This window comes from Ranitomeya imitator, chromosome 4, assembly GCF_032444005.1.
Source record: "Ranitomeya imitator isolate aRanImi1 chromosome 4, aRanImi1.pri, whole genome shotgun sequence".
NCBI lineage: Eukaryota > Metazoa > Chordata > Amphibia > Anura > Dendrobatidae > Ranitomeya > Ranitomeya imitator.
Genome location: NC_091285.1, coordinates 568,946,009 through 568,963,287, shown reverse-complemented (window position 1 = coordinate 568,963,287; position 17,279 = coordinate 568,946,009). Strand labels below are relative to the sequence as shown.

The window sequence follows — 17,279 nt, the reverse complement described above, 5'->3', positions numbered from 1 at the left end:
CCAGCCTCCCGACCACTACTCAGCGTCACCGCCAGCCTCCCGACCACTGGTCAGCGTCACCGTCAGCCTCCCGAGTCCCGACCACTGGTCAGTGTCACCGCCAGCCTCCCGACCACTGGTCAGCGTCACCGCCAGCCTCCCGACCACTGGTCAGCGTCACCACCAGCCTCTCAACCACTGATCAGTGTCACCGCCAGCCTCCCGAGTCCCGACCACTGGTCAGTGTCACCGCCAGCCTCCCGACCACTGGTCAGTATCACCGCCAGCCTCCCGACCACTGGTCAGCGTCACCGTCAGCCTCCCGAGTCCCGACCACTGGTCAGCGTCACCGCCAGCCTCCCGACCACTGGTCAGCGTCACCGCCAGCCTCTCAACCACTGATCAGTGTCACCACCAGCCTCCCGACCACTGGTCATTGTCACCGCCAGCCTCCCGACCACTGGTCAGCGTCACAGTCACCCTCCCGACCACTGGTCAGCGTCACAGTCACCCTCCCGACCACTGGTCAGCGTCACCACCAGCCTCTCAAACACTGGTCAGTGTCACCGCCAGCCTCCCAACCACTGGTCAGCGTCACCACCAGCCTTTCAACCACTGGTCAGTGTCACCGCCAGCCTCCCGACCACTACTCAGCGTCACCGCCAGCCTCCCGACCACTGGTCAGCGCCACCGCCAGCCTCCCGACCACTACTCAGCGTCACCGCCAGCCTCCCGACCACTGGTCAGTGTCACCGCCAGCCTCCCGACCACTGGTCATTGTCACCGCCAGCCTCCCGACCACTGGTCAGCGTCACAGTCACCCTCCCGACCACTGGTCAGCGTCACCACCAGCCTCTCAAACACTGGTCAGTGTCACCGCCAGCCTCCCAACCACTGGTCAGCGTCACCACCAGCCTTTCAACCACTGGTCAGTGTCACCGCCAGCCTCCCGACCACTACTCAGCGTCACCGCCAGCCTCCCGACCACTGGTCAGCGCCACCGCCAGCCTCCCGACCACTACTCAGCGTCACCGACAGCCTCCCGACCACTGGTCAGTGTCACCGCCAGCCTCTCGACCACTGGTCAGAGTCACCGCCAGCCTCCCGACCACTGGTCAGCGTCACCGCCAGCCTCCCGACCACTGGTCAGCGTTACCGCCAGCCTCTCGACCACTGGTCAGCGTCACCGCCAGCCTCCCGACCACTGGTCAGCGTTACCGCCAGCCTCTCGACCACTGGTCAGCGTCACCGCCAGCCTCCCGACCACTGGTCAGCGTCACCGCCAGCCTCCCGACCACTGGTCAGCGTCACCGCCAGCCTCCCGACCACTGGTCAGCGTCACCGCCAGCCTCCCGACCACTGGTCAGCGTCACCGCCAGCCTCCCGACCACTGGTCAGCGTCACCGCCAGCCTTTCAACCACTGGTCAGTGTCACCGCCAGCCTCCCGACCACTGGTCAGCGTCACCGCCAGCCTTTCAACCACTGGTCAGTGTCACCGCCAGCCTCCCGACCACTACTCAGCGTCACCGCCAGCCTCCCGACCACTGGTCAGCGTCACCGTCAGCCTCCCGACCACTGGTCAGCGTCACCGTCAGCCTCCCGAGTCCCGACCACTGGTCAGTGTCACCGCCAGCCTCCCGACCACTGGTCAGTATCACCGCCAGCCTCCTGACCACTAGTCAGCGTCACCGTCAGCCTCCCGAGTCCCGACCACTGGTCAGTGTCACCGCCAGCCTCCCGACCACTGATCAGTGTCACCGCCAGCCTCCCGACCACTGGTCAGTGTCACCGCCAGCCTCCCGACCACTGGTCAGCGTCACCGTCAGCCTCCCGAGTCCCGACCACTGGTCAGCGTCACCGCCAGCCTCCCGACCACTGGTCAGCGTCACCGCCAGCCTCCCGACCACTGGTCAGCGTCACAGTCACCCTCCCAACCACTGGTCAGCGTCACAGTCACCCTCCCGACCACTGGTCAGCGTCACAGTCACCCTCCCGACCACTGGTCAGCGTCACCACCACCCTCTCAACCACTGGTCAGTGTCCCCGCCAGCCTCCCAACCACTGGTCAGCGTCACCACCAGCCTTTCAACCACTGGTCAGTGTCACCGCCAGCCTCCCGACCACTACTCAGCGTCACCGCCAGCCTCCCGACCACTGGTCAGCGCCACCGCCAGCCTCCCGACCACTACTCAGCGTCACCGCCAGCCTCCCGACCACTGGTCAGCGTCACCGTCAGCCTCCCGAGTCCCGACCACTGGTCAGCGTCACCGCCAGCCTCCCGACCACTGGTCAGCGTCACCGCCAGCCTCTCAACCACTGATCAGTGTCACCACCAGCCTCCCGACCACTGGTCATTGTCACCGCCAGCCTCCCGACCACTGGTCAGCGTCACAGTCACCCTCCCGACCACTGGTCAGCGTCACAGTCACCCTCCCGACCACTGGTAAGCGTCACCACCAGCCTCTCAAACACTGGTCAGTGTCACCGCCAGCCTCCCAACCACTGGTCAGCGTCACCACCAGCCTTTCAACCACTGGTCAGTGTCACCGCCAGCCTCCCGACCACTACTCAGCGTCACCGCCAGCCTCCCGACCACTGGTCAGCGCCACCGCCAGCCTCCCGACCACTACTCAGCGTCACCGCCAGCCTCCCAACCACTGGTCAGTGTCACCGCCAGCCTCCCGACCACTGGTCATTGTCACCGCCAGCCTCCCGACCACTGGTCAGCGTCACAGTCACCCTCCCGACCACTGGTCAGCGTCACCACCAGCCTCTCAAACACTGGTCAGTGTCACCGCCAGCCTCCCAACCACTGGTCAGCGTCACCACCAGCCTTTCAACCACTGGTCAGTGTCACCGCCAGCCTCCCGACCACTACTCAGCGTCACCGCCAGCCTCCCGACCACTGGTCAGCGCCACCGCCAGCCTCCCGACCACTACTCAGCGTCACCGACAGCCTCCCGACCACTGGTCAGTGTCACCGCCAGCCTCTCGACCACTGGTCAGAGTCACCGCCAGCCTCCCGACCACTGGTCAGCGTCACCGCCAGCCTCCCGACCACTGGTCAGCGTTACCGCCAGCCTCTCGACCACTGGTCAGCGTCACCGCCAGCCTCCCGACCACTGGTCAGCGTTACCGCCAGCCTCTCGACCACTGGTCAGCGTCACCGCCAGCCTCCCGACCACTGGTCAGCGTCACCGCCAGCCTCCCGACCACTGGTCAGCGTCACCGCCAGCCTCCCGACCACTGGTCAGCGTCACCGCCAGCCTCCCGACCACTGGTCAGCGTCACCGCCAGCCTCCCGACCACTGGTCAGCGTCACCGCCAGCCTTTCAACCACTGGTCAGTGTCACCGCCAGCCTCCCGACCACTACTCAGCGTCACCGCCAGCCTCCCGACCACTGGTCAGCGTCACCGTCAGCCTCCCGACCACTGGTCAGCGTCACCGTCAGCCTCCCGAGTCCCGACCACTGGTCAGTGTCACCGCCAGCCTCCCGACCACTGGTCAGTATCACCGCCAGCCTCCTGACCACTAGTCAGCGTCACCGTCAGCCTCCCGAGTCCCGACCACTGGTCAGTGTCACCGCCAGCCTCCCGACCACTGATCAGTGTCACCGCCAGCCTCCCGACCACTGGTCAGTGTCACCGCCAGCCTCCCGACCACTGGTCAGCGTCACCGTCAGCCTCCCGAGTCCCGACCACTGGTCAGCGTCACCGCCAGCCTCCCGACCACTGGTCAGCGTCACCGCCAGCCTCCCGACCACTGGTCAGCGTCACCGCCAGCCTCCCGACCACTGGTCAGCGTCACAGTCACCCTCCCAACCACTGGTCAGCGTCACAGTCACCCTCCCGACCACTGGTCAGCGTCACAGTCACCCTCCCGACCACTGGTCAGCGTCACCACCACCCTCTCAACCACTGGTCAGTGTCCCCGCCAGCCTCCCAACCACTGGTCAGCGTCACCACCAGCCTTTCAACCACTGGTCAGTGTCACCGCCAGCCTCCCGACCACTACTCAGCGTCACCGCCAGCCTCCCGACCACTGGTCAGCGCCACCGCCAGCCTCCCGACCACTACTCAGCGTCACCGACAGCCTCCCGACCACTGGTCAGCGTCACCACCAGCCTTTCAACCACTGGTCAGTGTCACCGCCAGCCTCCCGACCACTACTCAGCGTCACCGCCAGCCTCCCGACCACTGGTCAGCGTCACCGTCAGCCTCCCGACCACTGGTCAGCGTCACCGTCAGCCTCCCGAGTCCCGACCACTGGTCAGTGTCACCGCCAGCCTCCCGACCACTGGTCAGCGTCACCGCCAGCCTCCCGACCACTGGTCAGCGTCACCACCAGCCTCCCGAGTCCCGACCACTGGTCAGTGTCACCGCCAGCCTCCCGACCACTGGTCAGTATCACCGCCAGCCTCCTGACCACTAGTCAGCATCACCGTCAGCCTCCCGACCACTGGTCAGCGTCACCGTCAGCCTCCCGAGTCCCGACCACTGGTCAGTGTCACCGCCAGCCTCCCGACCACTGATCAGTGTCACCGCCAGCCTCCCGACCACTGGTCAGTGTCACCGCCAGCCTCCCGACCACTGGTCAGTGTCACCGCCAGCCTCCCGACCACTGGTCATTGTCACCGCCAGCCTCCCGACCACTGGTCAGCGTCACAGTCACCCTCCCGACCACTGGTCAGCGTCACAGTCACCCTCCCGACCACTGGTCAGCGTCACCACCAGTCTCTCAACCACTGGTCAGCGTCACCGCCAGCCTCCCAACCACTGGTCAGCGCCACCGCCAGCCTCCCGACCACTACTCAGCGTCACAGTCACCCTCCCGACCACTGGTCAGCGTCACCGCCAGCCTCCCGACCACTGGTCAGTGTCACCGCCAGCCTCCCGACCACTGGTCATTGTCACCGCCAGCCTCCCGACCACTGGTCAGCGTCACAGTCACCCTCCCGACCACTGGTCAGCGTCACAGTCACCCTCCCGACCACAGGTCAGCGTCACCACCAGCCTCTCAACCACTGGTCAGCGTCACCGCCAGCCTCCCGACCACTGGTCAGCGTCACCGCCAGCCTCCCGACCACTGGTCAGCGTCACCGCCAGCCTCCCAACCACTGGTCAGCGTCACCGCCAGCCTCCCGACCACTGGTCAGCGTCACCGCCAGCCTCCCGACCACTGGTCAGCGTCACCGCCAGCCTCCCGACCACTGGTCAGCGTCACCGCCAGCCTCCCGACCACTGGTCAGCGTCACCGCCAGCCTCCCGACCACTGGTCAGCGTCACCGCCAGCCTCCCGACCACTGGTCAGCGTCACCGCCAGCCTCCCGACCACTGGTCAGCGTCACCGCCAGCCTCCCGACCACTGGTCAGCGTCACCGCCAGCCTCCCCACCACTGGTCAGCGTCACCGCCAGCCTCTCGACCACTGGTCAGCGTCACCGCCAGCCTCCCGACCACTGAAGGACATAAAACACAACCAGAAACCAGTGATGGAAATGTGGATTTTTTTTTCACCATTTCAAGGATTTTTTTTTATGGTAAAATGAATGGTGGCAGCCAAAACTACAGACCGTCCCACAAGAACCAACAGCCCCTCACACTGTGATGGAGGCAAAAAAGCTCAGGGTCTTGGAAGAAGGGGAGGAAGAGCTGGTCAGGAAGTGGTTAAAGGGGCCATCCGCTGCGGCCTCACTTCCGGTTATCACTTGCTATAATCATCATAGAAAGAGTGTGTATCGCGCGGCTGTGACGTGGTGGAGCCATCACTGGGCACATAGCAAGCTATTGCTCTCTGTAGTCAGCCTGCCGCGTCTTTACCATCCAGGCTGCACGTCTACTCCTCTTCGGTAACCACCAGGCCCATGGCCGCCGGCGCCGCCCACAGACAGGTCCGGGCCCCGCTCCCCGCGGGTCACTGCTCATCTAGACACGTCAAGCCCCAGCTCCCAGGCTGCTGCAACTTACCTCACCGCTTCCGCTCTCTCCCATTGGCTCGGTACATGTAATCTGCATTCTCATTGGTCAGTTAGCGATCGCTGTGAGCAGTGATTGGTTGTAGCGTTCCTGTTCCCCCAATGCTATTGGCTATTCCTCGGCTTCGTCTTTGCCATGTACCGCAAGTCCAGGTGGCTGAGGACAGACTGAACGTGAGACCCGAGGAAAGGCAGGAGAAGAGCGGCCACAGGAGGCGGCACAGCTCCGGGGCTCAGGGCCTGAACTCTCCCGAAGGAGAACGCAGGTAGTTTTGTGAATGGTTGCATGTTCTTTATGTCACTGGCTCATGGCGGGCGGCGGCGTGTAGTGGGGTCTGACTCAAAACCCAGAGGGGTTAGAAGGGAAGTATGGGACTTGTAGTGCCATGTGTGTGGCTCTCCTGCCCTCATTCACTTGAGGTCAGCTTGTTATGGTGGGACTTGTAGTCCCACTCTGCGCCCTTATAGGATAGTCTGGCAGGTTGTGCTAGATTGTGGAAAGTTTACTGTATCTATCTATCTATCTATCTATCTATCCCAGAAGACACGGTGATCCCCCCTCCCCCCGTCTGACCACCATTGTAGCCCCCACTGGAGTCAGAAGCCACGTATTCTTCACTGGTGGCTGGTTGTCAGCCGTGATAAGTCACTGACAGGTGTGGGGACAGCGTGGATTACCTTGTGACGATGGCTCCTGGCAGTGGGTGATATATCGGGGGTCCGCACATCCACTGCTGGAAGGTGTCGGCAGCAGGAAAAGTGGGCAACAGTAATGATCTGTTCTCACTGACCGTGCGTCAGCTCTAGACCACTGCGGATTCCTACAAACTAACCGGTCATTAAAGGGATTGTCCCTTGAACAAAGTGAATAGATCTTGGAATAATAATAATCTCCATAATTGGATGTGCTTACATAAAATGTTCCTGTGCTGAGATAATCTTATAAATGCGCCCCTGCTGTGTACTGTGTAATGGCCGTGTCTGACCGTACAGGGACATGGTCTGATCATACCACAGCTCCTGGGCAGGGGAGGAAGCAAAAGAGAAGATACAACTTATTGAGTGTCTTCCTAGCGGAAGTTGCCTTAAGAAAGGTTGAGTCATTTCTTTTAAACACTTGGGCCCCAATTCATTAAGGGCGTTGTGAATAATGCTGGTCTGTGTGAGGGGGGTTTTTGGAATCAGATGTTGGGTGTGTGACCACTGGGAACCCCACGATCTTGAGATCGGGACTCTAGTGACCTGTCATATAGATCAGCAGTGGGCAACTAATTATCCTTAGGGGCTACATGAGATACCGTGACTGTGGAGGGCCAAACAAATAGGCTTAAATTAATTCTGCTCAATATTAATCTACTATATAATTGTCTAAGGGTCACTTCCGTCTGTCCTTCTGTCACGGATATTCATTTGTCGCGGCCTCTGTCTGTCATGGAATCCAAGTCGCTGATTGGTCGTGGCAAAACGCCCACGACCATTGCCACGACCAATCAGCGACGGGCGCAGTCCGGCAGCAATATTGCCGCTTCTTCCTCCCCGCAGTCAGTGCCCGCTCCATACTCCCCGCAGTCACCGCTCACACAGGGTTAATGCTAGCGGTAACGGACCGCGTTATGCCGCGGGTAACTCACTCCGTTACCGCCACTATTAACCCTGTGACCAAGTTTTTACTATTGATGCTGCCTATGCAGCGTCATTAGTAAAAGGATCTAATGTTAAAAATAATTAAAAAATCATTATATACTCACCTTCCGCCGCCTTTCCCACTCCTCGCGATGCTCCGGTGACCGCTCCATGCAGGCGGCAGGTTCCGGTGGCAATGACTGTATGCGACAAGGACCTGCCATGACGTCACGGTCATGTGACCGCGACCTCATCACAGGTCCTGCACTACCAATCCTGGGACCGGAAGCTGCCGAGTGCACCGCACACAGGCGACATGACTACAAGGGCTCCCTCGGAAGGTGAGTATATATTTTTATCTTTTAACATGTGACATACGTGGCTGACCAATATACTACGTGGCTGGCCAATATACTACATGGCTCTGTGCTGTATACTACGTAACTGGGCATTATACTACGTAACTGGGCAATATACTACGTGACTGGGCAATATACTACGTGGACATGCATATTCTAGAATACCCGATGCGTTAGAATTGGGCCACCATCTAGTATTAACATGATAATTATTTTACATTAATATTAATTGTATCTTTTAATATTGAGCAGAATTAAATATGCGAACATCCCCCTGTATACCGTATGATCCCACACACAGCACCCTATATACTGTATGATCCCCCCACATAGCCTGCTATATGGAGTGTGAGCCCCACGTGGCCTCCTGTATGGACAGTGTGAGCCCCACGTGGCCTCCTGTATGGACAGTGTGAGCCCCACGTGGCCTCCTGTATGGACAGTGTGAGCCCCACGTGGCCTCCTGTATGGACAGTGTGAGCCCCACGTGGCCTCCTGTATGGACAGTGTGAGCCCCACGTGGCCTCCTGTATGGACAGTGTGAGCCCCACGTGGCCTCCTGTATGGACAGTGTGAGCCCCACGTGGCCTCCTGTATGGACAGTGTGAGCCCCACGTGGCCTCCTGTATGGACAGTGTGAGCCCCACGTGGCCTCCTGTATGGACAGTGTGAGCCCCACGTGGCCTCCTGTATGGACAGTGTGAGCCCCACGTGGCCTCCTGTATGGACAGTGTGAGCCCCACGTGGCCTCCTGTATGGACAGTGTGAGCCCCACGTGGCCTCCTGTATGGACAGTGTGAGCCCCACGTGGCCTCCTGTATGGACAGTGTGAGCCCCACGTGGCCTCCTGTATGGACAGTGTGAGCCCCACGTGGCCTCCTGTATGGACAGTGTGAGCCCCACGTGGCCTCCTGTATGGACAGTGCGAGCCCCACGTGGCCTCCTGTATGGACAGTGCGAGCCCCACGTGGCCTCCTGTATGGAGAGTGCGAGCCCCACGTGGCCTCCTGTATGGACAGTGTGAGCCCCTCATACTTTCCTCACTTCAGTTCCCCGGCGCACTGACTCTCCGTAGTGAACAGCTGATGTGATGAAATGACGTCATCGCGTCTGCAGTCTGGCTCACTAATTGTGGGTCGGTGGCCCTGTCTTCCACCAATGTATTTATTGCTGTCTGCATCCTGAGCATGTGGATAGTGGTGACAGCGGGTGGGGGAGGGCACGGTATGGCCTATGGGCCACTGTTTCAGTCCTTTGGCTGTCTCGTTCTGCGGACCCGACTGGAACAGTCATAGGGCCGGATGTGTCTGATATAGATAGATAAGTCTCTCTCGGGGACAGTGATGCGCATGGCTGTGACTGTTAATTGTTCATATCTGAACCCACAGAAGAGCTACTGTAAAACAAATTGCTGAAAAACCATTGAAAGTTACTGCGGCTGCATTTATTTGCGTATGGAGGGGTGAGCAGGGACAGGCGATGTCATGACTGCTAGTACCAGTCTGGAAGTATGCACAATGCCTGCCTGTACATCCCGGCAAGTGCCAGTAGACGTCATGCACCTGCCCCGTTCACCTCTCGATGTAGATGTCAGCAGAGCTGGAATAACCCTTTCATCATATGTCTATGATTTTTCGCAGACCGGGCGGTTCGCAGAAAATTGCAGAGACGGTCCGCTTTTGATCTTGGGGTCGGATCAAGATCAGCAATGCAAGTCTGTGGGTCTGTGAAACATCGACTGCACTCGGATGACAACAAAGAGCAGTCCAATTTTCATGGACTGTCAGAAAGAAGGTGAAGAAAAGCTGTTGACACTTGGACCACGCTCTGATCAAAATGATTAATCCGGACGTCTGAATAAGCTTTCACTGTGATATGTAGTACTTACCTAAACATTGTACAGCCCAAGACCACCTTTATGAGAACGGCATTGTCTAATGGCAGGGGCCTTGGTTAGCAGGATAATGTGCCCGACCACACTGCAAAATGGTCCAGCAATGGTCCGAGGAGCGGGACACAGAGTTTGGGGTGTTTGAGTTATGTTTAATTTTCCTGCAGTCAGCTGATCTGCGATCAGCTCAAGCAGCATAAAATACCAGACCTAGTAAGCTTAAAACGATAAGTGCTCGTCCCTGTACTTTGTAGCCCTATAAAACTGTGCACTAATTCTATATGGATGTAAATTCAGCTTTTACGGTGGATTTCACCTAGCAAGATGCAGAGTAAATGTGCTGCGGAATGGAGAATGTTGTGGATAATTTCCACCCTATGTAAATAGGATATTCTGAATCCACGCCAAGTCCATGTACTGAGCGCACTATCCTGCGTTCACCTGACTTGCGCTGTGCTTGGGTGCGGATATTTGTTGCTGTAATAATTAGTAATACGTAGTTGACAATTTAAGACATTGCACATCTGGCTTCTATACTAGAATACAGCAGTGACAAACAGCAGAGAAAATGTCTTCTGAGAAAGCAAGCAGTGCTAGAAAACTCTAGCTATATAGTAGTGACGTCTTATGAATTTTCATTATTCCTTTTCTCCTAGTTCTAATGGATATTTTCATTGAGCTAGAAGTTCACCGGTGACAGTTCACAGGAGCAGCGTTCCTTGTAAGTATATGTCCTCTGCATTTTAAGTAGAGAGCTGATGTAATGCAGGATGACCAGTAGGAATTTCAGGCCCATAGAGGCCAAACTGGGTGCCCTCAGCCTGTAACGATTTTTTTTTTTTTTATTTACCATATTTAGGGGTAACGGATCTGTCTTGAGATTTCACGATATGAACAGTATAAAGTATTAAATAGATTTGGGGCTTGATGAGGCGAATGTACTTACCATATATACTCGAGTATAAGCCAACCCCCCCCCCCTAATTTTGCCACAAAAAACTGGGAAAACTTAATGACTCGAGTATAAGCCTAGGGTGGGAAATGCAGCAGCTACCGGTAAATGTTAAAAGGAAAAATAGATACCAATAAAAGTAAAATTACTTGAGACATCAGTAGGTTAAATGTTTTTGAATATCCATATTGAATCAGGAGCCCCATATAATGCTCCATAAAGTTTATGATGGGCCCCATAAGATGCTCCATGTTAAAATATGCCCCATATAAGCCTGCATAAAGGTTAATAATGGCCCCATAAGATGCTCCATACAGACACTTGCCCCATATAGTGCTGCACAAACGTTATGGCCCCATAGATGCTCCATACAGACACTTGCCCTATTTGCTATTGCTGCGATAAAAAATAAAAATCACATACTCACCTCTCCGTCGCTCAGGCACCCAGCACTTTCAATATTCACCTGACTTAGTTCCGGCGCCGCTCCATCTTCAGCGTCTTCTGCTCTGATGTTCAGGCAGAGGTCGCTCACTAACCACATCACCGCGCCCTCTGACCTGAGCGTCACTGCAGAAGATGCTGAAGATGGAGCGGTGGCTGGAACGAGGCGCAGGTGAATATCGCGCAGCACTCCCCTCCCCGTTATACTCACCTGCTCCTGGCACGGTGCAGTCCCTGGTTCCCCGGCGCTGCTGCTTCTTCCTGTACTGAGCGGTACCATGTGACCGCTCAGTACAGGAAGAAGCAGCAGAGCCGGGAAGCAGGGACCGCGCCAGGAGCAGGTGAGTATAATTACACAGCTCCCCCTCACCTGCCGACCCCTGGGTATGACTCGAGTATAAGCCGAGAGGGGGACTTTCAGCCCCAAAAAATGGGCTGAAAATCTCAGCTTATACTCGAGTATATACGGTACTTTAAAAAAGCCTATCAGAAAGCCTGTGTAATCCTGCAATTGGGATGAAAATTTTGTTTGTCCAACTTGAGCTGAACTCGTAAAATGCTTATTTTTGTATCCAACGGGAAAGCTTCCAATTAAAAGATTATATAGCCATTTTGATATGATTTTCAAAGTACGGTAAGTACTCCAGCCTCACCAGGTCTAAAATCAATTTAAGTTAGTTTGTATTACCAAATTTCAGGACAGATACTCTTTCACAACCAAAACAGAAATCTGACACCATATTTCACAAAACAAACTGCATAGATTACAAAATAGATCTTAGATCCCATGAGGCCGATGTACTTAAAAATCTAAATCACAGCGGCTATATAATAATTTTTATAACATTCTCTCTCTGATGTTAAAATGCTCATTCTGATATCAGGATCATACGGCCATTCTGACATTTCAAGTAAGTACAAAGTAAGTACACAAGTCCTAGGGATAGTTCACACTAGGTGTTTTTTCAGTGGTTTTCTTTTTCTGTAGCAAAACCTGATCTCTTGGCAGGAAAGAAGTTGCTGGAAAAAAAAGTATGTTTTCCTTGTTTTTTTTTTCTTGCGTTTTTTCTGCGGTTTCGGCATGCTAGATTTGTCTCTTGTGCATGCTGATGAAGCTTAGTGTTGAAAAAAAAAAAAGTCCTATTCGATAGAATCATGTTTTGGCACAAAAAATACAGCAAACATGTCTATTTTTGGTGTGGTTTTTTTTTTAGCATTTTTTTTACCCCTCGTTTAAGTTAATGGGTGAAAACACTGAAAAAAAATCCCTGAAATAGGAGTCATGGTCCATTGTGCAAAAATCCATGCAAAGCACAAAATACTGATGGCAAAAAAACCCTTGTGTGTACATGAGATTTCTGAAATCTCATAGGCTTTGCTGGTACAGTAAAACACAGCTAAAAATTAGCACAAAAACGCAGCTAAAATGCCTAGTGTGAACTTAGCCTTACAATGGTTTTCCTGGCAAAAACTTACTTAATAAATGAAGATAGGGCGCCACATGTCACTGGTTGGCACAGGAAAAGAAATGTCCTAAGGATCTGTTGCTAACATCTTCTGCAGGAAAAAAATTGTGACACTTATCTAATAATATAATTGCCTAGAATACTACTTCCTGCCATTAGTGCCAACTTCCGTCCGGAGCTAATGTCCGGAGCTAACGTCCGGAGATAAGTGACGTCAACAGTGTCCAGTGTCTGATTGGTTGCCGCCTGGTGCGAGCGACCAATCAGAAACGTGCCGTACTGTGACACACTGCTGCGGCGCGGTCCCTGCAGTCCCTGGCTTCTCCGGTGCTGCAGATTCTTCCTGTAATTGAGCGGTCACATGGCACCGCTGATTACAGAAATGAATAGGCGGCTCCACCCCCATAGGGGAGGAGCCGCATATTCGTTGCTGTAAATGATCGGTGCCATGTGACCGCTCAATTACAGGAAGAAGCTGCAGCGGCGGAGAAGCCAGGGACTGCAGGGACCGCGCCGCAGCAGGTAAGGGGAGCGCAGCGCTATAATTACCTGCTCCTCGCTCCGGCTCCGTCTGCAGCGTCCTCTAGCAATGACGCTCAGGTTAGAGGGCGCTGTGACGTAGTCAGTGCGCGCCCTCTGCTGAGCGTCAGTGCTGGAGACGGAGCCGCAGAGGAGCAGGTAATTATTGAAAGCGCCGGCGTCCTGAGAAGAGAGGTGAGTATGTGATTTTTTTTTTTTTTTTATGGCAGCACCAGCAGCATTCTAAGGAGCACCTATGGGGCCATAAAGGTGCAGAGCATATAAGGGGCACAGCATTATAAGGAGCACCTATGGGGCCATAAAGGTGCAGAGCATATAAGGGGCACAGCATTATAAGGAGCACCTATGGGGCCATAAAGGTGCAGAGCATATATGGGGCACAGCATTATAAGGAGCACCTATGGGGCCATAAAGGTGCAGAGCATATATGGGGCACAGCATTATAAGGAGCACCTATGCGGCCATAAAGGTGCAGAGCATATAAGGGGCACAGCATTATAAGGAGCACCTATGGGGCCATAAAGGTGCAGAGCATATAAGGGGCACAGCATTATAAGGAGCACCTATGGGGCCATAAAGGTGCAGAGCATATATGGGGCACAGCATTATAAGGAGCACCTATGGGGCCATAAAGGTGCAGAGCATATATGGGGCACAGCATTATAAGGAGCACCTATGCGGCCATAAAGGTGCAGAGCATATATGGGGCACAGCATTATAAGGAGCACCTATGGGGCCATAAAGGTGCAGAGCATATATGGGGCACAGCATTATAAGGAGCACCTATGGGGCCATAAAGGTGCAGAGCATATATGGGGCACAGCATTCTAAGGAGCACTTATGGGGCCATAAAGGTGCAGAGCATATATGGGGCACAGCATTATAAGGAGCACCTATGGGGCCATAAAGGTGCAGAGCATATAAGGGGCACAGCATTCTAAGGAGCACCTATGGGGCCATAAAGGTGCAGAGCATATAAGGGGCACAGCATTATAAGGAGCACCTATGGGGCCATAAAGGTGCAGAGCATATATGGGGCACAGCATTATAAGGAGCACCTATGGGGCCATAAAGGTGCAGAGCATATATGGGGCACAGCATTATAAGGAGCACCTATGGGGCCATAAAGGTGCAGAGCATATATGGGGCACAGCATTATAAGGAGCACCTATGGGGCCATAAAGGTGCAGAGCATATATGGGGCACAGCATTCTAAGGAGCACTTATGGGGCCATAAAGGTGCAGAGCATATAAGGGGCACAGCATTATAAGGAGCACCTATGGGGCCATAAAGGTGCAGAGCATATATGGGGCACAGCATTATAAGGAGCACCTATGGGGCCATAAAGGTGCAGAGCATATATGGGGCACAGCATTCTAAGGAGCACTTATGGGGCCATAAAGGTGCAGAGCATATATGGGGCACAGCATTATAAGGAGCACCTATGGGGCCATAAAGGTGCAGAGCATATATGGGGCACAGCATTATAAGGAGCACCTATGGGGCCATAAAGGTGCAGAGCATATATGGGGCACAGCATTATAAGGAGCACCTATGGGGCCATAATCAAAGGTGCAGAGCATATATGGGGCACAGCATTCTAAGGAGCATTTATGGGGCCATAATCAAAGGTGCAGAGCATATATGGCACAACATTATAAGGAGCATCTATGGGGCCATAATCAAAGGTGCAGAGCATTATATATATGGCACAGCATTATAAGGAGCATCTATGGGGCCATAATCGACGGTGCAGAGCATTCTATATAGCACAGTTGTATATGGAGCATCTATGGGGCAATAATGAGCGGTATGGAGCATCTATTTTTATTTTTGAAATTCACCGGTAGCTGCTGCATTTTCTACCCTAGGCTTATACTCGAGTCAATAAGTTTTCCCAGTTTTTTGTGGCAAAATTAGGGGGGTCGGCTTATACTCGGGTCGGCTTATACTCGAGTATATACGGTATATATGGATTCTAGACTCCCGATTCTTTAGAATCGGGCTTCCATCTAGTCTAATATATAATTGCCTAGAATACTACTTCCTGCAATTTGTGCCAACTTCCGTGGCTTTGTCCGGAGCTTATGTCCGGAGCTAATGTCCGGAGATAAGTGACGTCAACAGTGTCCAGTGTCTGATTGGTCGCTCGCAGCAGGCGGCAACCAATCAGAAACGTGCCGTACTGTGACACACTCCGCCCGCCATTTTGGTGTGATTTTTGAATTTTTACCTCACAGCAAGTTTCTACTGCGTGGAGGCGGGCCCAGTGACGTTGCTCTTCAAGCTCCTGTCGAATTTCGTCAAAAAAATGATAATACCATTTACCAAAACTATATATATTTAGTTGTGAAGTGGTTCAGTGACATTTTCACACCAATTTTGAACTTTTGTTTGGTGTTTTCTCCATATACTGCCTATTATTTTTGTTCTTTCTTACTATTATTTATTAATTGTATTATTCTTACATTTGAATAAATAAAGTATATATGGATTCTAGACTCCCGATTCTTTAGAATCGGGCTGCCATCTAGTCTTTGTATAATTGTCTTGTTCTAAAATCAGTATGCAGTGTTTATGCAGATATTTTGTGGAGAAATTCCAACAATGATATCCATCTATCTATCCTTTTTACAACACAATAATAAGGAATTACTCTGAGCCTCATTTTTTATTACATATAGTAGATCTGTTGTCCATATGTGTTTTAGATGAAAGCTAGTGGAACAGGACTTTGAAGCTATTTTTTACTCTTTAAAGCCACCCTATCCTCCTTAGCTAAGCCTTCCACATTTTTTTATGTATTCCAGGTGCTTTAACCCCTTCATGACCCAGCCTATTTTGACCTTAATGACCTGGCCGTTTTTTGCAATTCGGACCAGTGTCCCTTTATGAGGTAATAACTCAGGAACGCTTCAACGAATCCTAGCGGTTTTGAGATTGTTTTTTCATGACATATTGGGCTTCATGTTAGTGGTAAATTTAGGTCGATAATTTTTGCGTTTATTTGTGAAAAAAATGGAAATTTGGGTAAAATTTTGAAAATTTCACAACTTTCAAATTTTGAATTTTTATTCTGTTAAACGAGAGTGTTATGTGACACAAAATAGGTAACAAATAACATTACCCACATGTTTACTTTACATCAGCACAATTTTGGAAACAACATTTTTTTTTTTGCTAGGAAGTTAAGGGTTAAAATTTGACCAGCGATTTCTCATTTTTACAACTAAATTTACAAAACCATTTTTTTAGGGACCACCTCACATTTGAAGTCAGTTTGAGGGGTCTATATGGCTGAAAATACCCAAAAGTGACACCATTCTAAAAACTGCACCCCTCAAGGTGCACAAAACCACATTCAAGAAGTTTATTAACCCTTCAGGTGCTTCACAGCAGCAGAAGCAACATGGAAGGAAAAAATGAACATTTAACTTTTTAGTCACAAAAATGATGTTTTAGCAACAATTTTTTTATTTTCCCAAAGGTAAAAACGGAAATTGGACTCCAAAAGTTATTGTACAATTTGTCCTGAGTACGCCGATACCCCATATGTGGGGGGGAACCACTGTTTGGGCACACGACAGGGCTCGGAAGGGAAGGAGCGCCATTTGACTTTTTCAATGAAAAATTGGCTCCAATCTTTAGCGGACACCATGTTGTGTTTCGAGAGCCCCTGTGTGCCTAAATATTGGAGCTCCCCCACAAATGACCCCATTTTGGAAACTAGACCCCCCAAGGAGCTTATGTAGATGCATAGTGAGCACTTTGAACCCTCAGGTGCTTCACAAATTGATCCGTAAAAATGAAAAAGTACTTTTTTTTTTTTTTGTTCACAAAAAATTTCTTTTAGCCTCAATTTGTTCATTTCCACATGGGCAACAGGATAAAATGGATCCTAAAATGTATTGGGCGATTTCTCCTGAGTACACGGATACCTTACATGTGGGGGTAAACCGCTGTTTGGGCACATGGTAAAGCTCGGAAGGGAAGGAGCGCCATTTGACGTTTTGAATGAAAAATTAGCTCCAATCGTTAGCGGACACCAT

General features: G+C 52.8%; 2 protein-coding genes across 5 annotated transcripts in view; one reads left to right on the top strand and one right to left on the bottom strand.

Moving 5' to 3' along the window:
* LOC138676738 (probable E3 SUMO-protein ligase RNF212) overlaps nt 1-5,957 on the bottom strand; it is a 91,616-nt gene extending 85,659 nt beyond the window's left edge. Inside the window, exon 1 of one of the 2 annotated variants that reach the window (XM_069766302.1) lies at nt 5,800-5,957. The gene's annotated coding sequence lies outside the window, so the exon portion shown is untranslated. The remainder of the gene's footprint in view (nt 1-5,799) is intronic. The other variant, XM_069766304.1, reaches the window with a different exon arrangement.
* A 107-nt stretch (nt 5,958-6,064) lies between these two features.
* LYSMD4 (LysM domain containing 4) overlaps nt 6,065-17,279 on the top strand; it is a 38,324-nt gene continuing 27,109 nt past the window's right edge. The window contains exons 1-4 of one of the 3 annotated variants that reach the window (XM_069766305.1): nt 6,065-6,220; nt 9,577-9,730; nt 10,484-10,548; nt 16,041-16,126. In XM_069766305.1, the coding sequence (XP_069622406.1) occupies nt 16,122-16,126 (5 nt within the window). In that variant the 5' untranslated portion in view covers nt 6,065-6,220; nt 9,577-9,730; nt 10,484-10,548; nt 16,041-16,121. The remainder of the gene's footprint in view (nt 6,221-9,576; nt 9,731-10,483; nt 10,549-16,040; nt 16,127-17,279) is intronic. The other 2 variants (XM_069766306.1, XM_069766307.1) reach the window with 2 other exon arrangements.